The sequence below is a fragment of the Hippoglossus hippoglossus genome, chromosome 8, assembly GCF_009819705.1.
Source record: "Hippoglossus hippoglossus isolate fHipHip1 chromosome 8, fHipHip1.pri, whole genome shotgun sequence".
Classification (NCBI taxonomy): domain Eukaryota; kingdom Metazoa; phylum Chordata; class Actinopteri; order Pleuronectiformes; family Pleuronectidae; genus Hippoglossus; species Hippoglossus hippoglossus.
In genome coordinates this window covers 20182940-20202898 of record NC_047158.1, presented here as the reverse complement: position 1 = coordinate 20202898, position 19959 = coordinate 20182940, and the positions used below count along the sequence as shown (strand labels likewise).

The following is a 19959-nucleotide window of genomic DNA, read 5'->3' as shown; positions in this document are numbered from 1 at the left end:
TGAGAGAACCAGATCGGGGGGGCGGGGCCAGGGTTTTTCTTAATCCTGAACTTCTCAGCGAGTCATTTGTGGATCTTGATGAAAAGATCTGACATGTTTAGGGGAGTCTATCTTTCTGAAACATTTATCTTGTGTTATTCATTCACATAACGAATGAGAATAGATAGATAAGTGTAAAATAGGCTCTGTCATGTTATTCTAAGGGGCATAAGGAAGAGGGGGTCCAGAGTATTTTCCATCTTGTAGGACAGTGGTTCTCAAACTTTTGCATTTCGAGGACGAAGAATGTAAAAAATGAAATTCAGGCCCAACACAGTCAAACATTGTCAGTGTGTTTGTTTGTGAATGAACATATAGTCGAAGATAAATGACTGAGAAACAATATTTAAGAATTTATATTTCTATCGTCAACCTTCCTCCTGAAACCAGCACAGGGGGGCGCTGTTGCTCCTCCACACGCTCCACACCCACACTCCCCTTTTCCGCATTGCTGAAGCACCAGAAGCCGTCAACATGTCTCCGGCCCTCGGTCGCCTGGTGGCCCGGCTCTCGGCCCTCCCGGCGGTGACACTGAGCCGGACAGCCGTGTGCTCATCGTCCGGTGCCATCCTGCCCAGACCCAGGAAGGTGAGTGTTGATGTGTGGGTGTGTGTGTTTGTGAGGAATAGCTGGAGTTACACAACAACAAACTGCACATCTGTTCACCTGCACTTCCTCCCTCACCTCTGGGAAATGTGTAATAACTTATACACACATATTAGAGGCGGGAATCACAGGTTAATGATATGACACACTACACATGGTCCTCGATACTATGACAATACAGTGATTATGCAATAATCAACATATTGCACTTTGTACTGTTGACTCAGTAACTTACACATGACAAATACAACTTGAGACAAAGGGAGGGAAAGGGGAGGAGACTGAAGTGTTTCTTAGTAGAAGTCATTCAGCTGCTTGACATGAACTAACTTAGTTGTTTCTATGGTGGGACGTGTGCCACTGGGGAGCAGACCCCCTTCGGCCCTGTCCGGATTGCTCTGGTAGTGCTGCCCTTCTTGTATGTGGGGATTCAGATCAGCAAGAACTTTGCTGCGCTGCTGGAGGAGCACGACATCTTTGTGCCCGAGGACGACGACGACGATGACTGAGGGGTCTGAGGGCTTCCTGGTAATCAGGTATCACCTCAGTGGCTTTGGTTGTGGGCTTCACTGTGAACTGTGGCTGTGGCAAAGCACACACACACACTTTAGAGGCTCTAACCAAGAGGGGCCTATCCACCAGACTATGCACCGACACTGCATTTACTGCTCAAACATTTCCTATTCCCAGGGTTACAACTCACAACATGTCAAATTAGTATACCTACAAACACAGTCTCACACTTGCAGCTGAAATGCACCAGTAGAGAGAAGCATCCGTCTGTGTGTCCGTGTCTGCTTCATTATTTTCTTTGTTGTGAATTTTGCAGGTGTGGTGGAATGGTCATATTTTAAAGTTGTGTCAGTGTGTTTAGGGATTTTAAGATCAACTTCTCTATGCACCACTCACACCCTTTTCCTTCTTCCCTCCTCAGATGATGTTTCGTCACTACTACTGGGAGGAATCTGAGCCTCTGAGCAGATAAATGCCTTCGTCTGCTGTGTTGTCAAGTTGCTTCAGTCTGCACTGTGTTAATGGTTTCATGCTGTTATCGACACTGGGATAGAGCTGAACTGGTCAAAGCTTTCTGTATTTGCATGCACTACTTTAATTGTAACAAAAGGAATGACACGCTGAATGGAGTTTGGTGTAAGTTGATTGCATCTGTGCACTCAAACATCCCACAGTCAGTCATGGGAAGTTAAGTGTCGGTGTCATTTAACTGAATGTAACTGGTCTGTCTTAAACACTGCTGATCAAAATACAAGGAGGAAGCACCATAAAAACATTAATGTACAGGACACACACAGTGAATGAAAACAGTGTGTGACCTTCCTTCAATACATAATTTCAATGTAAATAAAATGCCAGACCAACAGTTCTTCTATCCGGTCTTAAAGGGACAGTTCATCCAAAATATTAGCAGCTCTATGAAGAACTGTGAAGATAAACTGCCCCTTTAAGTTAATTCCTGCATCGATGTGATCGGGAATAAAAGACAAACCTTCAGCCATGTGAGAGTTAAGTGTGTATTTACAGTACAGGGGAACATCTGTTACACTGGAAACAAGGAGCAGGGTCAGATATCAGCAACTACAACGTTCATGGGTCATGACCCCGGTAGAATTTGGACAGGAAGTCAGTGGGACGGGGCTCCTCGGTCTCGTGGAAATAGCGCATTATGTGGGTCTTCTGCTTCCAGATGTTGATGGTTTCCTCCAGTTCCATTTTACCCTGCAGATTTAATAACAGAAACACATAAGAAAACATCCAACCATCCCATTAACCAGATGTTGGGTCATGATATTGGTTGATACAGTGCACAGATTGATGCAAGCCTCTTTTTTACCTTAATGACCAACATGTCAATCACACGGGGGTCAGTGACGTGCTTGTTCTTGTCGAACATCTCTCGCACTTTGTCTCTTGCCTGACGTGTTGTGATGTCCAGCTGGAAAATTGCAACTGTAGAGAAGAGGATGCAAGAAAAAAAACGAGTTAAGACGAAAACTAACTTTTAAACCTTTGCAGCTTTGACGCTTATGTACAAGGCACATTTACACATTTTTATTGTTTGGACACAACAGAGGAAATCAGGATTTTTGGTCTTTATACATGATCTGTACTAATTTAAAACACTGAGTTGTTATGGGATTGATGAGGGACACAGCTTAGAATACAAATAAACATCAGGTTGTGCTTCTTGTGTATTAATTGGTTTAATTATAAACTAATTACAAGATTAAAGCGTCAATTAGGAAAAGGAAACGTTTCATAACAATCCCCTGGAGTCAGTGTTATCTTGAGTGTGATTTAGATCATCACAAAGTAAGAAACTCGTATTGGTGTTGATTAATGCAACAGACATTAATAACAGTAATAATGACAAATAATAGTAATAGTTCAATATAAAGTATTTAACTCTCCTCTCTCTTTAATCACTGTATATTATCTAAGATACTTTAATTGTAAATGTTAAACAGATGTCAAATACAACTTTAGCAACATCCACAGACTAATATCAAACCACAGTTCACTCGATCATGTTTTCAAAAGGACAAATAAACACGAAGAATAATAAATTGTGCAACGTTTAAACGCAAATATTCATTATTCGTGACAATATCAAAGTTTCTATAAAACGCAGAGGAGGAACAGGGATGTTAGCTGTTAGCTTGGAGCTAATGTTATGCTAACCCTCCACGACCTTGACGCTGTTTTCAAACTCCCCCCTATCCGCCTCGGAGCTCACCTGAGGTGGGCACCTCTCGGTACCAGGCTCGGTACAGCTCCCGGACCCGGCGCTTCGCCTCGTCCAGGTCCCGGCTCAGAAACGGTTTGACAACTTTAGCTGCACCGGCGGCCGCTCGGGTCGCAGCTCCGGACGCCATGACACCTGCCGTTAGAGGGTTTCCGGTTTGGCTCCCTCGACGGTGCAATTATGCTGACTGACGCCGTGGCGCCACCTAGAGGCGAGGCAGGTTCAACTTCACAGCTTTTTTAAATCGTTATTCTTTTTTTATTTACGATTTCAAAAATGTAAAGGAAGTGGACTAACTGTTAGAAATAGATTTATATGTTGTAAATACACAATTCACAATGGATTAGATGGGATAGTTCACCCAAAAATGAAAATTGTCTTATTATCTCACCACTATGCTGATGGAGGGGGGGGGGGGGGGGAAGTGTTTCAGTCCACAAAACACTTTAGGAGTTTCAGGGGTTAAACAGCGTTGCAGCCAAATCCAATAGAATTGAAGTAAATGGCGACCGATTCTTCAAACGTAAAAAAAACAACAGCAGAAAAACATAAAATGGCGCCAAGCAGCTTTTACCTTGCATCACTGTACATGTGACAAATAAAAAATCCTTCAAATCATTGAGTCAATACTACCTGCGTTTATTTTTGATATACACTCGTCTCTGGAATCTATGAAAGTTTTGGCTGCATGTGTGAAAATGAATGAATAAAACAGGTTGTGTTGAATTCAAGCACCAGAACTATTTGATCTTTGAGTCTGTGCTTAAATCACATGTTGATTTTACCTTCGACGATCATCTTGCTTTCACAACAGGAACCAGACTAAACGGTGACACACTGTGACTGTGTTGCACATTAATCAACGTCTGTCTGACTTACGAAACAAATCTTTGCTCAAGAAATTCCCATTAACAAGTGAGTTACTGCCTAAAATGTGTTCACAGTATATATTTAAAAATGAGTCACTGCTGCTCATCAAGAGTCAGCAGTAAATGTCTTCCAATTTCGACCAGTCATCACTTGGACTCAAAGATAAAATGGTGAGATTTTAGTGGTGAAAGGTCAAAGGTCACTGTGACGTCATATCATAGTTAATACATGTCAGGAACATCTGGAGGGACTGACGCTGCACAAACAACCACAGGGCAGCCATTCCAGCTTTCTCAGTATTTCTGAAGCTGCCGTGTATCAACTGTACACACATGAGGCAGTTTGATAAAAAAAAAGAAAAACCAAAGTGTTTTATGTTGAACTTTTTTTATTGATTGCAAAAATGTGTATAATTTACAAAGACGATACAGGCTCTTCGGTACATTAAATATGAAAAAGTTTTCAAAAGGCAGGTAGATAAGTAATTTTATCACAATACAAACTGTCCATAAAAAAAAAGAGGAAAAAATTGGCTCATCAATGCAACACCTGTCGTTCGTTGTGCTGGAGGAACTCCAACAACGATCAGGGGGGGAACTGGAAGCGTCTCGGCCGAGGTCTCAACACGAAGATGGAGACGTGTGTGATGTGGGACAACATTCATTCAACAGCTCTCACAAGCTTCCCCAGAGAAAGCTGATCCAGGATAGGATTCTACACAAGTGGAACAACTTCCTATTCAGCTTGCCAGGAAGTGGAAAAGTTTGCCGTCTTGTCCTGTATTGATCCCAAGTTTTGTTCTCAATGCCGCAAGATAGAAAACAATAAAACCACATGATAAGCTCCCGTCTGTAAAGAAACGGGGGCGGTTTTCACCAAGAAAACACTGAATGAGAAGCTGTACAACAGAAAACTGAGCTGACAGCAGCTCTTCTGTGACTGTGCCGACTCCTGCGGCCTCGGGCAGGAGACACAGTGGCAATGAGACGTTTATCCAACAAAAAGCTGACGCAGCATCAAGTCTTTATCTACAACACCTCATAAAAAAAAAAAAAGATAAAACCTGCAACTCGACAAACGTCCCAGTTTTAAGACAAAATGCTCACTCATACACGCTTTCACTCACAAAAGCTCCAATAAAAAAAAAAAAAATGAAAAGTGCAGTTTTATATATCATGTGTGGCCCAGTGTAATTAAACCAGCTAATAGCTACTCTATGCTGCTCGTTGGCAGAATGATTGAAAACTAAGGCAACGTCATCACAGCTGGAACTGTACAAATCCAACAGTCGTCTCCTCTCTCCTCTCTCCTCTCTTTGTTTCAGTCACCTGCAGACACACGGGAAACAGAGGGAAATGTGTAGAGAGGATTTTTAACAACAAGGAAATACAAATTTAAACTAGATTGGCACTCAGCAGAGGGCAAACCTCCACCAAGGCCCATCAACCCCTTATGGAACCACATTTAAATTCACTTGATCCAGTTTTTACTTAATAGGATCTGCACTAAATGGCACACACTCATAAATATCAGTCTACTAAACATCCATTCTTTATCTATACGGCTTGAACTAATCACTGGCAAGAGGCAATCAAAATTTAGTGTGTTCCTTCCTGATCCATAATTCATCCTTCCAGCAAGTTACGTGTTATTCTGTCCAGTAGTTTTATCGTAATCCTGCTGATTAACAATCAAACAAAAGCAAATGGCGAAGGTAAAATTCCCCACAGGTCCAGTGGTAATGGCTGCACTAGTGAGACATTATGTTCCATTTCAAAGCTTCTTCTACATTCATCCCCACCTGTCGCTGTATCTGCCGGAGCATTGGTACCAGCAGCAGGTCCTCAGTGGTCCAGGCTGTTGCCCAGTTTCTGTCCCTCCTGCAGAGCAGCCATCGCCAGCCTCAAGTGCTCCTTCAGACTCTGGATCTCCCGCTCGCTCCGGCCCTTCATGCCACTCAGCTCCTCGCGCACCTCCGTGTATCGTTCACATGCCAGACGTTTCTCCTGAGGAGCAGAGAGCGACAAGACGGGACTCAGTTCCTCAATCTGCTGCACGAACTTCAGCCACCAACCAGCTCTCGTACTAAGTGACGTAGAGCCACCACCACCACACACACAAACACACATATTACCGTGTTGAGAAACTGCAGTTCATTCCTTAAACAGCTAATCTCCTTCTGTAGGTAATCTATCTCGTTTTCTTTCACCCTGAGAAGAACCTGGGAGAAAAACAACACACACAACATATTTCAAAACCTCAAATCCTTATAATTATCATTGTAGTCCATCAAAAAAGATTGTTTCTGTCATATATACAGCATATAACTTTTAACTAATTGACCTACACCACTTTGTCATAAATCTAATTATCACAAAGTAAGTTTTTAGTTACCTGACAACAGCTCAGACATTGAGTTTTATCACAATGAAGTTTTATTCTTTATTGTCTTACAAAAAAACCCCCACATATCAATATCTAAATTTCAAATATACAATAACTAGTTTCATTTTTCTAAGGCATTTTGATGCAGTGGGTTAGATTTTCACATCTGTGTTCACCCAGGACATATTTGGCTGTCACCTCAGAAAGTTACAGAATACTTTCCTTCCTCGTCTGGTTTCATGTCTGAGTTTAGAGAACAAGAGCTTTTACCTCGAGTTCACAGGAGGACGTTCTGTCTTTATTGTCCTTCGATCTGTCCGGATCTTTGATGGTGGATCGTACACGGCTCATCTCCTCTGTCAAACGGGTCTTCAAGTCCTGCAGAGGAAAACATTTCGATTTAAAGATGGCGCAGAAGCCTCTCATTCGGACATCTGCTTCCTCACATGCAGCCCCTCCACAGAGTGTCAGGAGATTATGTGGAGTTCAGTCAGTGGCGGCAACACGGCTCCGTCGCCCGTCCTGTTGATTTGAGTTTGTTTCGACCCGACTCACCTGGTTCTCTTTCCTCAGCTGCTCCATGTCTCTTTCCTTGCGGCTGATCTCTCTCTCTCTCTCAGCGCTGCTCTGTTCCGCTCGATTCAGCTCCAGACACTTCTGAGAGTAGCGCTCGGAGAGTCCGGCCAGCTCTCTCTGAAGGGACTGAGTTTCTGCCCTGCACCAAACACAGCAGCACACCTCATTAAGCTGCTGAAAGTAGTCATAGAAATCAAGAAGTGTTAAATATACAAGCTCCGTTATCCTTCTCTACACTTCCTTTGTATATCTAGTATTTCATATCTTTTATAGTGTATGTATCACATTGAACAACGGCAACAAGAAAGTATGACTGCGTTTTCCCTTTTCATCAGGAAACTATTTTCTACTGTGGTTTTTAAAAACCTCTTTACTGCCCATGACCATTAACCACAAAAATAAGGAAGAGCATTCAAGCTGCTAAAAATAAAGAATATAAAACGCAGAGTAGGCAACACGGTTAAGCCCTAAAATGCAGGTTCCAATAGCAGCGTCGGTGACAGCGTTGTGTCAGAGGCCTTGTGAAGCTCACAAAGGAAAACTAATCCATGACCAAATTCTCCTACATTCCTCAAGTGCCTTGCAGGGCCCAGCAGCCGCTGCGGTGATGGCCTCGCCGAGACGAGGAGCCCTGGATTGTTGTAGACTAGATTCTACCTTTTATTTCACAGAGTAAAACCCTTTTGTGGGCGACCAGCTCCGACTTAAAAACACAAACTTGTGTTGGGCTGCTGGAGACTGCTGGAGCCAGGCCAAGATCCAGAATTTATACTTCAAGGCACATATAAAATTAAAGCTTCCACAGGGCAGCTCTTTATATGTTTGTATTACTGTTAAATAAATCGAAATATTGAATTCAATGATAATGTTATGTTATATAAAGAGATGAAAATGTTTCTTGGTGGATTCTATATCGTGCCAACAGACAGTTGTGTTTTTTGTGTTTCCGGCTGCGATTTGGGGATCAAATACTTAATTAAAAACCAAAACTTACTGGAAAATTGAACGTTTGGACAAATATCGGTAGGATAACTACCTAAAAGAGTTCTCATAATGGTCCATGTCCCATCTGCTAACACGGAGGAGGTGGGATTCATGACCTATACACACACCTCTATCACAGTGGAGGTGATAAAGCTGATTGGACGTCACTTACTGTTGATGAGCTCGTAGAGTCTGGGAGTCGAACACTCCGCTGCCAAGCCTCTTCACTCGCTCCACTTCTCTGTCCAGCTCCTCTTTGTGTTTCTTCTTAATAGCCTCCATCACTGTAACACAAACACACACAAGAGTGACACAACTTCTACATGATTTCTTCATGACAGCACTTTGTTTTTTGACTGAGAACAGACGTGGATAAAAGAAACTCGAGACAAACTGAGACAAATGGAGTGAGAACACTTTGTAACCTGCATTTAAAAGTCAGGATATATACATAATACTTTAATTATGAAACTAAAACAAGTGTATTATCAAAATACTACGTATACTAAGATTATATTTAACACCTTATAGTGGAAATGAAATGAGAGCACAACAGCAAAGTAAAGACTTCCTATTAATATAACTTTTAAAAGAGTGGTGAACAGTGAACTACATTTGAACTTTGACCCCCAACCTAGTTCAACATACACTGAGCACTAAGCAACAATTAGTGCTGTAAAAAGAAAACCATGGCCACCTTCATTGTGTTCTAACAACTATCTGGGTCTTGCCATGTTTTCTGACCTCGGGCCGTGTCCTGATTCCCTTCCAGCAGCAGCTTCTCCTTCTCCGTCTCCAGCTCCTTGATCTGACGGTTGTGTTGCCGCTGCAGCTCCTCCAGCGCCTGTCGGTGAGCACGCTCCATGGCCGCCAGGCTGCGGCCACATGGGGCGTCTGGGCCGCAGCCGCCCCGCACATCACCTCCTCCAACTCCTACTCCGCCTCCTCCTCCTCTCCCTCCACGTTGTAGTTGCTCCAGCTGCTGCCTCAGTGACGCCACCTGAGGAAAGACGAGGACGGAGGTAAAGCCCACTGAGCGACAGGAGCCGGTATATCTATCAGCCCGCATGTCATCAGTACACAACCTTAGTGCCACGGTCTACAAACATAGATTCAAACCAAGATGCACAACACAACACACAAAGAACAGAGGAGTTTCAGCAGGATCGACCATATGGGGGTATATTATGTTCTTCTTCTTTAAGGTTTCGCTGCCCGATATGTCAAATGGAAAACACTGCTGAAGAAGAAAAGTCAGAAAATAGGGACTCGAGTGTTAAAAGTCAGAAACAGGAAAACTTCATCCGAACAGATGAATGGTTTAATTTGCATTTTTATCTAACTTGCAAATTGGAAAATCATCTCCACGCACTACCTCCCTCTGCAGCGCCTCATTGGCTGACTGGCCGGAGAGCCGTGATCCCATTGGCGGTAAAGCGCTCATCTCTTTTAGCGGCAAGCGTTCAAACTCCGCCCACTTTCTCTCAATGTCGTCCTCCATGCGTAGCCTTTGGTTCGATCCCACGCCCGTGCGTTCCTTCCTGGACAGCACGGCCTCCCATTGGCTGCTCGTGTTCCTCTCCTCCTGCCATTGGCTCTCCCTCCCCTGCCCCTCGCCTGCCTCTCTCTGACTGGCTGGAAGAGGGCTGGAGGAGGCGGGAACGGGCGACAGCTCGACGTAATCGAACCTACGCTGAGGCGCGGAGGAGGGAACGTCCAGTTGATCATTGGTATGGCGTGATGACGGGCGACGGGAGGACAGGAAGCGGGAGTGGGAGTTTTCCTTGTCGCTGCTGCTGTCAGGTAATCTGGAGATGTTTTGAGACAAATAAATTAATAAAAGTGAATAAATTATAATAATATTTAACAATCCTATAAAGAATTAACAGATCAATCACAAATGAGTCCATCTAGGCTCTCAAGGCCCAGCTGGAGATCCTGTGAGAGCAGAGCGCACTGTGTTTACTGTCACTCTGAGCTGTTAACGGGACTTTGAGTCATGTGCATCTGCCAAAGTATACAGCAGCTGCCACAGGGGCAAAGTTACTGGTGCATGTGAGCAGCAGAGCCTCTTATCTGCCCGTGTTTATCCAAGGCTGAGCTGAAATGAGCTAATCGAAGGAATGCAACAACAACCGGTGTAAAAATACACGAGTGTGAGCAAACACTTCTAAACAAACTGGACAAATGAAGGCGGACATCTTTCTCTCGATGCTGCTTCCTTGAGACTAGGAGTTGAACTTTGATTTGAAATAGAGAAGGTGTTTTCAGAGTCTCCCTTAGGTCACTCGCCAAGTTTTGCTAAATTCCTGGATCCCTATAGCGTCATTAGGCTTTTTGAGCCCACAGAATTTTTACAATTGAGCCAAGACGGCCTAATATCGCTGTTTGACATAACTTCCTACTGCAGCAAATACATTTAAAGAGGTCTAAGGCTCTTATTAGTTTAATGACTATGGGAAAGTTGGAAAAACAGTCAAATTCCTCCAAACTACTGCATCTCTAAACTATCTCTTTAACCAAATCACACATACTTAGGATGTTATTTGTGATCTCTTTTGAAAACTATATCATTTTTTCACTTCCCTTCACTGAGGCTACATCCACACTACTGCGTTTTCTTTTGAAAATGCATCAACTCTGCTACAGATACACCTGAAACCTCCCTTCAACTTTATTATAACTCATAATCAGCTGTAAATAGGAAATTAGGTCATTTCCTGTCATTAAAGTAACGTATTAGCTGTAAGAGCATCAGGGGTCAGACCATAAACATTTCTTTATTGTAGTCTGTATAATATTTTTAGTTTTAGAGTTGCTTATATTCATTTTTAAGATGTTGTATTAAACTGGTAATTACTGTGTGAGGTCCGGGGAGCTGCTGGGTCGTATGCACTTCTTTAAAACCTCGATCCAGTTCCGCCTGATCCCAGCCGTCATGGCGGACAGCGTGACCACGGCCTCCCTCGTCTGGAGAGCAAGAGAGGAAACGGGTTAATGAGACGCAAAGATGTGATGGAGACGATAAAGGAGAATTGAGAGGGACGGACACAGAGTCAGGTGGAGGAGACACAGAGGCGGGGACAGCGTGGGTGTGGCGAGCGAAGACAAAAAGAAGAACAACAGTCCCGTGAAAGAGTAGAAGTGATCACAGAGATATTAACCTGTATCTGAAAGCCGTAGTTCTTCTCCACATCAAACTCAGACACCTTCACACAGGATTTCAGGTCAATCTCTCCGTCCATATCATCTTTCTGCACAGAAACACAGAAACAGGATACGTGCTCACACCTTCTCATTGTCACTAATCATACAATGAGCCGGTTTGTGCTCCGACAAGCTCATTTTTTATTAAACACCAGTATGAGGATAATTTAAACATACCTCCTCTGCACTGGAGTCCCTGTAGTACTTCAGTCCAGCGTCCGTCAGAACAAACCAGTGCTTCTTCCACTAAATACACAAGATATCACTTCATCAGAGACTGAACTGGGATCTTCAACACTTGGGTCTGAATATGAGAATCATTTTTAACAATACAACAATGAAAATTTGAGAATTCAACAGCAGGGTGGTGTTAAGATTAGATATGTTTAAATTACAGTGACACAGGGAGGCTGATAATCTGCCGCTATCATCGTAACACACCACCGTTCTCTCTAGGAAGGAGGGACTGAGGCGAGAAGGTAGCGAGGAGAGTAGGAGAGGTGGACGTGCTTTACCTCTCCACTGTTGTCCAGCTTTGACATCCATCCCTTTTTGAAGTTCAGGAGATCCGGCTGCGAGTCAGAGAGGGAAACAGCGTCACGTTCACTTACCCACATTTGAATGTTTGACAAAAATGTAACTCAACCTGAAGGACAGAAGTGTGTTTACATCAAGGTCATTATCTGTACGGCTCATATACGGGTTTACGATCCCATACATGAGACAGCAGATTTAATGCATCTGACTTATTCTGCCACAAACCAGTTTCTGTTGTGAAGAAACTCACTTTCTTAAAACACATGGTTAATGGTTAAGTCAGTACTGGAACCAGAAAATGTTTAAATCTATACTTTATACACTTTGTGTGTAGCTGTAAGTTTCTTGGAGCAATATTATATATTGTAGTACTTTATTGTGTTTCCTTAAGGAGTATGTATGGTTTTTATAACAGTTTATGTTTATTACGTTCTATTTTGAGCCATTTTATTTCTTTAATTTCTTCATAACTGTTTTATTGCAGCTCTAAACTGTCTCTTTATGTGCTACTTCTCTCTATTTGCCCTTGACATGCTTCTGTAACACAATAATTTCCCAATTCTGGATCAATAAAGTACATCTATCCATTTATCCATCTATCATCAAGTGTTTGTTGTTCTCTGCTCATAAAAGAAGACTTTAAAACCACAACTTACACTGAGGAGCAATAGTCAGTCTTTAAACTTAAGACAGAGATACTGAAAGGATCTCAACAACATAACGTTTCCTCCAAGATGCTGTTCTTTTGCACTGCAACATTCAAGATACATGAAAAGAGAAGTGGCTGCAAATAACGACACATACGAGGTGCAACAATGACAGGAAACAAGTGAGACTGTAAAGAACAAGCAACACATATCTGAAGAAAGAGTAGGGGCAGCACATCCTCGGTGAAGGGAGGAGAGATGTGCAAACCGGTGTCTACACAACTCAACCCTGTTGCACACATTGTGTAATACGATGTCTGTTTCTGCGGCTGTGAGGTGATGATGCATTAAAACACGTCTCCGGGAGCCTGTTATTTCTTTTTTTTGCTTCAGACTCGATGACAGAAAGAGGAAAACACGCACGAGGTACCTCAAGATGCTGCGATCCCAGATTAAGATTAGGCAAACCCCCCCCAACATACATTCCTGCCTTTTCTTATCTCTCCTTCACTGGCATTTACATACCTCACTTTTAAATCTCTCCCTGCATTCGTCATCTCATCTCCCCCTGGTCTTTCTCATTCCCATCACCTCAATTTCCCAGTGTTGCAAATGCTTGTTCGCCTTCATCTCAAGTTTCAGTCCGGCTCCCTCTTTGTTTGAGCTCTTGATACAATTCCTCGGTTTGTTCTGTCATCGCCGAACATCCTCGCTCTGTATTTACACTCTCTTCCTGGCTCGAGTTGTGTTCTCGTAAACCACAGCTCCACCCAGTTAGACTCTGTGTAATCCAGTTCATCTACGCTGCTGAGCTTCTTTAATCTGACACGTTTTAAGGTCTGATGACTGGCAACGGACTGTGAAAGGGGAATTATTGAGCAACACCAGGTTAAGAATCACTAAATCCAATTTAATTTCATCTCAACTCCAACAAATGATGTGGCATTGTTAAAGAAAACCACATCGCCGGGTCCCACACACACAAACACAGGCTGCATCATCGGGTGTTGACTGCAAGTATAATAGAAACGTTACTTCAGAGAGCTGGACAAGATAAATAGAGATTTTAAAAGATTCATCACCGCTGACTACATTCTCCCTCCTTGTTTTTCCTCCCTGTGTGTGTTTATGTGGGAATGAGCCGCCGCAGCATGTTGCAATGTGCCAAACATCATCATAAATTTAAGTTATCTAGTCCATACATGCCCATGAGCAAGGTCAGGGGAGCAGCCGCGGAGGAGCGGGGGGGGGAAACGCAGAGAGAGAATGACTGGATCTGTTCAGCAGAACCAGAATAACGTAACAGAGCTTCTTCTTGTTACACGCTCTCAGATCGGTGGCCAGAAAGCGTCCACTCTTCCTGCCTCCCCCGAGTATAGAGGAGTATTGTCTGGTGAAGTACTCGTCCTTTACGTCGAGTACAGCGTGTGTACTTCTGTTTAATTCAGCAGATCGAGAACAGGAGTGAACCTGATGATACTTTGTGTTTACAGCTCCAGAACCGCAGCAGTGCAGTGAACCAGATATCCTTATATGTTGTTTTATGAAACCAGTTGCAGTGTTTTCTTTCCTTTTGTGTGTCTGTGTGCAAACAGCTGGCTCCGACAACTGAAACACACGGGCTCCTGACTAATAACACTTCCTGCTACTGTAAACAAAACAAGGTCATAAGATCACACCGCAACACACTGCAACACACCTGGAATCCAGCACAAGAAACACACACAATATATCTAACATATCTTAAGTGAGCTGAGTACACAGACACACACCACAGGAAAAATAACTTGGCTTTAATCTCGCTGTAATTTGGAGGCGACACAGCTAAAGAATATGATAAACAAGAAACGTCACATCCTTATTTTATAGGCAGAGAATGAGAAACACATCCAAAGACGTAAAGATACCAGCAGCTCATTTCTCACTATAGCCACTATTTTAATTCTTAGATATAGAATACATATCCCCAGTTTAAATACAACTAATCAACTTTTAATCATTTACTTCCACTGGAACTCCAGATGTCTGTAGTTTGATTATGATGTGCTTTAAGTCCACATGTCATTTTGATTGGCTGCTTTTCTAATTCATATCTTGAGTCTCACCTAAATGTTTGATCTTCATATCAACAGTTGTAGCAGTTTATTGTAGATATAGGTCAATAGAACGATAGATGAATGGATGTACTTTATTATTAATTTGTATATTTAAGTGTTTGTCGTTCTCTGCTCAAAAAGAAGAGTTTAGAACCACAACTTTCACTCAGGAACAAAAGTTGTTAAACTTAATAGAAACAATAATGTGACATTATCCTGATAATGACTGATATGAACTTTTTTGACATAACTTTTGATATCCGGCCCAAACCTATATAATCATTTATATTCTGATCATTCGAGAATAACTTGACCTTTATCGCGATACTTATCGACATGTCTCTCGATATTAAACGTGAATCTCGTGCAGCTTCACTCTGTAGCTTCCACACGAGCTTCGATCAGAGATGTGTTGAGTTCAGGAAGAAGTGACAGACAGGAACAACTCGGTGTGCTGTGGAGGTGGAACTGCTCTTACCGTCATGGTGACAGGATCCAGAGGGTTCGAGCACAAAGGAAAACAGCGTTAACACAAACTAAATCCACCTTCTTCTTCTCCTCTTCCTCCTCTTCCTCCTCTCTCTCTCTGCGGCTCCGTCTCTTTTACTAACGTTACTTTGTCGCAGTGTCGTGAATCAAAGGCGCCGCCGCCGCCGCCGCCATTCAAACCCGCGTTACAGCTCCATGACGCAAATCTCCTCCGGCTCCTTGCGCCAACGTTTAAAAGTGCGTAAATCCGCCCGGAGATAAAAGTGCGGAGACGCGGAGTTTCCTCCACTTTCTCTCTCTCTCTCTCTCTCTCTTCGTGAATGTAACGTTACGTGGGACCTGGCTGCGCCTCCTCCGCTGCTGCTGCTGCTGGTTCTACTTCCTGGGCGGATCCGTGCGGAGGATCAGGGCAGAACATGAAGCCTCCGCCTCAAGCAGCCGCCGCACCGAGCTGGAGCTGCAGGCCGGGGCCCGAGCACCTCCAGCGGCTGGAGAGGAGGCAGCCGAGGGCCCCTGGTCCACGAGGGAGGTTTTCATATTATTTTTCATATTATAATTCATATTATTATAACAAAACTGAGAATGTACTTCCTTCTGTCCTGGGACCAAAACTCTCATAATGTCCACGAGAAGGAAAAGTTGAGCTAATCCTCTACTTTGTGCCACATGAGGAACATTTAATCTGGATTAATTAGATTTATAATAAATTATCACAACAAAAAAAAGTCTACAGCTAAACCAAGCAGCCTGGAAACCCTCCTGCCACACGAGGAATATTTTAATCCAGATTATTTGCACCAATACACCTACAATGGATTATCACAACAGTATGAAGTATGAACATGTGGAGTCAGCAGGAGGTGGTGTAACACGTTCCTTCTTTCCTACAGGAGCAGCCATCTCTCCCTGTGCTTTACAAACACACACAACACATCTACAGGCTATATTTCCCTCAACTGAATATATTTGGGCTTGCATACAAAGTGGCACACCCCCCCTCTCAAAATCCTCTCTTGGTAGCTATTGGTTTCAGTTCAGGAATTTCAGCACATGCCCCGGCACACCACAATTGACAAAGCTGGGCCTTATGAAATGCCTGCAGGGTGTAGGTGAAGTCGACAGACACACCACGACACAGTGTGGAGATAATGTGGAAGCAGATTATTGACAGAAGTTGTGTGAACACTGGATAAGCGTCCGACAGCTGTCGGGTAAATATGTAACAGAAGGAAAGCACAAATTCAAACGGACACAATAAACCATGTGTGTGCAGGTTTATGGTTTTCACTACAAACATTAGCGATAAGAGGAGAATCAACTCTTCATTCCCAATATGGCGCAGTGGGAGAGGTCGTCTCCACATGTGGACGGGCGGCACCACGTACCTGCATGTGCTCCGATCTGTGGTGATGACCTCCTTTCCAAGAGCTGCCCTCGTCCGCTGTGGGGCTGCCAGACCTCTGCAGAAGAACAGCCGGCGGTTAAATGTGGAGATAATCACAAGTCCTACGGAGATTTGCTGAAATCTGGCGTATTGGAACGTGGAAGATGTGATTAATTAGGCAGGTGAAAACCACAGAGCAGCAAAGTTGTGCTGTAAAGGATCATATTGTACAGGAGGAGAAGGAGATTAATGCAGTGCACATACGACTGTGTGGATTTAAAGTTCTCAGCTCTTTTATACACATCCTGACATTTTCTCTATCGTGTCTCTCTGTGCTCGGAGTTCTAAAAAATCCTGATTTATTGAAAAGAGAAAAGTTTTGTTATCACCCCTGTTTGTTTGTTTGTTTGTTTGTTTGTAAGCAAGATTACGCAAAACCTGCCAGAACGATTCTCTCTCTAAGCAGAACCAAGGTCAGGTTCTAGATAAAGGACCAACCAACAGGACATTGTAGCGTCTACGCTCAGGGACGTTCATATCTAACTCAGATGCTCCAGACAGAGAGACACCAACTTCTACTCTCACCTACTTCATCTCTTTGGCCTAATTCACCAGGGGCAAGACGTAAGGACACAATGTGATTTAGGAATCAATACTTTAGGCTCAACTGTCCAATAGGATGTGAACACCTACATGTGACCTTTCAGAAGTCTCCTTGACCGACCCTACCTGCAACGAGGTGGAGGAGTGAGCACGGGACAGATACCCGCTGCCACCATAGTGCCAGTCTCTGTCCGTGTCCACTGCATCGTCCCACTCTCTGGATGGGTGTTTGCTCAAGGAGTGGCTGGAACAGCACAGACAGGTTATCAGTGTGTGTGTGTGGTCAAATTCCTCAAATCTGATGGTGCAGAAGAAGCTGAGGTGTTTGTGATCTACAACATCAGATGTAGATGTACATACAACTGGACTTTGTGATGTTAAGTATTTCTTTGTGGTTTAAGTCTCACCTGGCTGGTTTGAAGAGCTCCTGTCTCCGGGACACCTGCTGGTTCCCGATGTGCCCTGTCTCCTCCCTCTCATGGATCCTCTTCACCTTCGGCAGGTCAGCCAACATGGCGTACTCCTCCCTGTTCCGTCCTGTGGAGCCCGCCGACAGCGGGCCGGACTCAGAGGACTCCATGGAGCTCTGGGAGGAGGTGTGCCTCCTCATTTGAATGTGAGGGGCAGGAGAAGGGCTGCGGCCGCGGTGCGAGGTCCTCTTGTCACTAGGTGAGAGGGAGCGCTCCTCATGGACGTGTCTACCAACCACAGATCTGATGCTGCTCGGGCTCCTCGGTTCCTCCTCCAAGGTGACGAAAGCTGCTCTGCTGCCATTTGTGGTCGGTCTGGAGGGTGAAGCACCACGAGATAATGAGGAGCTGTGGAGGGAGTGGGTTGATTCCCGCCAGGAGCGCGGTGAGTGCTTGGAGTCAGACTTTGAGTCATTGTGAGTGTTTTTCCTCTGCAGAGAACGACTGGAGTCTCCATTAGTGGCATTTCTGAGGACTGAGTAGCCTGGCGGGTCACCGCTGCCTTTCCCAGTGGGAGAGGAGCTGCGGCTGCTGTGTTTCAGGGAGCTGCTGGTTTGTGTTTTCCTCAGTGAGTGTTGGTCAGACACATCATATCGTTTCCTTGAAGGCGACAAACTGTGAGCATCACGGCCTCTGACTGAGCTGTTTCCTTCAGACTTGCGCAGCAGAGACTGAGAAGGAGCCTCGTAGCTTCTCCTCGAAGGCGACGAGTTACGACTTTCACGACCACGGCTGCTCAATGAACCACTAGTGTCTGTTTTCCGAAGTGGAAACTGATGAGGGGTTTCATGGCCTCTTCTTCCAGGGGAGGAACAGCGGCTGTCACGGCCTCGACTCCCAGCAACAGGACTGGATTCAGTCTTGCGGAGTATGGATTGAGTCGGCGTGTCGTGACCTCTTCTGGGTGGAGACATGGCGGCGGCGCTTTCATGCTCATGTTCTTGTTCACTCAGTCTAGTCCTTGCTGTTGAATTTCGCAGCAGAGCCTGGCTTTCAATATCGTAGCCCTCTCTTACGGGGGAGCCACAGCGTCCGTTGTGACCTCGTCCGTTCAGAGACGTAACTGATTCCGATTTGAAAAGAAGGGACCGGTTGGAGGAGCTGTAATTTCTCCTTGGCGGTGAGGAACTGTCGCGGCGAACCTCAGAGGTTCTCCTCGATGGAGATGAAGTTCGACTGTCACGTCTAGTTGGTGACCGGCTGGTGGTTTCAGTTTTGCGGAGGGACATGGGCCCTGGAGGTTTATGGTCCCTCCTTGAGGGAGATGAGCTTCTACCGTCATGACCTCGAGAACTCAAAGACCCATTTACCTCTGTTCTCCTCAAGGCGCTCCTGAAGTCAGAGACCGTGCTGGTTTGGTATTTAACCGAACCAGGGAGCGATTTGAAGTTTCTCGGCAGCGTTCCCGACTCACCACGTCGGGCCTGTGTGCTTTGCAACGAGCTTCTGGATCCCGGTTCCGTCCCCTGAGACCGACCTCCACCGTCAAAACGTTGCCTGCTGAGGGAACCGGTGGACTCACTGCGTCTGAACGGTAAATTTCCACGTGACGGAGAAGAAGAGCGAGATTGCAGAGCTGAGCTACGCTTTGAGGAATCACACCGTCCTGATTGTTCAAAGGACGAAACATGAGACGAAGGGTTTCCCCGGCCATATGAACTACTGAATCCCTTTCGGTCCGAGGCCAGTGACTCCGCTACCTTGAAAGGCGTCGGACTGGGAGAGCGAGGGCCGACTTGGGCCTCAACCTCAATGGCAATATCATAAGGGTCAGGCGGAAGGATTCCCAGAGGGAGATCGTCATCTTGATCCTCTGGTACCTGCCTTTCGGACGCCACGCCAAGATTAGGGTTCCTGAAGGGGATGGTGTCTTTGGGCTCAATGTTTCTGGCGCTGAAGAGGGGATGCCCTCTCTCAAAATGGCGGAAAGGAGCTGACGGGCTGCTGTCACGGAGCGAGCGGGCCCCCGTCGCCCTCCCCAGGGAGAAGTAGCCGCTCTCACGCTTCTCTCTTTCATCGTTCATCCCTAGGAGACAGAGAAGGAGTCAGGCATTGTGACGGAAATAGAACGAGGGAGGGGAAACGGAGACACGCACATCATAGGTCAAGAGGTTTCCTGACAAACAGATATATTGTATTACTGATAATTGCTCTGCGACACCTCAGCTGGTGACATCAAACAGTATTGTCACGTAAAGAACACCATTGGCTGAAACTGGATATGAACCGGTCGGGAGCAGTCAGTCATACTAAAGCCTCGGCCGACTGTCAGACTCAAACTGAGAGATTAGATGATGCTGTTATG

At 44.8% G+C, this 19959-nt stretch overlaps 3 protein-coding genes across 4 annotated transcripts; 1 reads left to right on the top strand and 2 right to left on the bottom strand.

Annotated features, from left to right (window-relative positions):
• Nucleotides 1-476: 476 nt before the first annotated feature.
• On the top strand, nucleotides 477-1783 carry LOC117766295 (essential MCU regulator, mitochondrial-like). The gene is made up of 3 exons (XM_034593196.1): nucleotides 477-627; nucleotides 1017-1181; nucleotides 1580-1783. The coding sequence occupies exons 1-2, from the start codon at nucleotides 514-516 to the stop codon at nucleotides 1152-1154; spliced, it is 252 nt and encodes an 83-aa protein (XP_034449087.1). The 5' UTR covers nucleotides 477-513; the 3' UTR covers nucleotides 1155-1181; nucleotides 1580-1783.
• Nucleotides 1784-2156: 373 nt separating this feature from the next.
• Nucleotides 2157-3567, bottom strand: ndufa6 (NADH:ubiquinone oxidoreductase subunit A6). The gene is made up of 3 exons (XM_034593188.1): nucleotides 3398-3567; nucleotides 2495-2610; nucleotides 2157-2379 (listed from the first exon to the last, which is right to left on the bottom strand). Exons 1-3 carry the CDS (start codon nucleotides 3534-3536, stop codon nucleotides 2248-2250), a joined length of 387 nt encoding a protein of 128 aa, XP_034449079.1. The 5' UTR covers nucleotides 3537-3567; the 3' UTR covers nucleotides 2157-2247.
• Nucleotides 3568-4646: 1079 nt separating this feature from the next.
• Nucleotides 4647-17932, bottom strand: triobpb (TRIO and F-actin binding protein b). 2 transcript variants are annotated; one of them, XM_034593092.1, is made up of 15 exons: nucleotides 17592-17932; nucleotides 17311-17428; nucleotides 16583-16657; nucleotides 11944-12000; nucleotides 11606-11674; nucleotides 11386-11475; nucleotides 11082-11191; nucleotides 9597-10029; nucleotides 8966-9221; nucleotides 8394-8505; nucleotides 7217-7376; nucleotides 6932-7039; nucleotides 6411-6497; nucleotides 6078-6282; nucleotides 4647-5604 (listed from the first exon to the last, which is right to left on the bottom strand). In XM_034593092.1, exons 1-14 carry the CDS (start codon nucleotides 17792-17794, stop codon nucleotides 6121-6123), a joined length of 2040 nt encoding a protein of 679 aa, XP_034448983.1. In that variant the 5' UTR covers nucleotides 17795-17932; the 3' UTR covers nucleotides 4647-5604; nucleotides 6078-6120. The 2 variants fall into 2 exon arrangements, with proteins under 2 accessions (XP_034448983.1, XP_034448984.1); XM_034593093.1 differs by lacking the exons at nucleotides 16583-16657; nucleotides 17311-17428; nucleotides 17592-17932 and adding an exon at nucleotides 15187-15586.
• Nucleotides 17933-19959: the final 2027 nt, after the last annotated feature.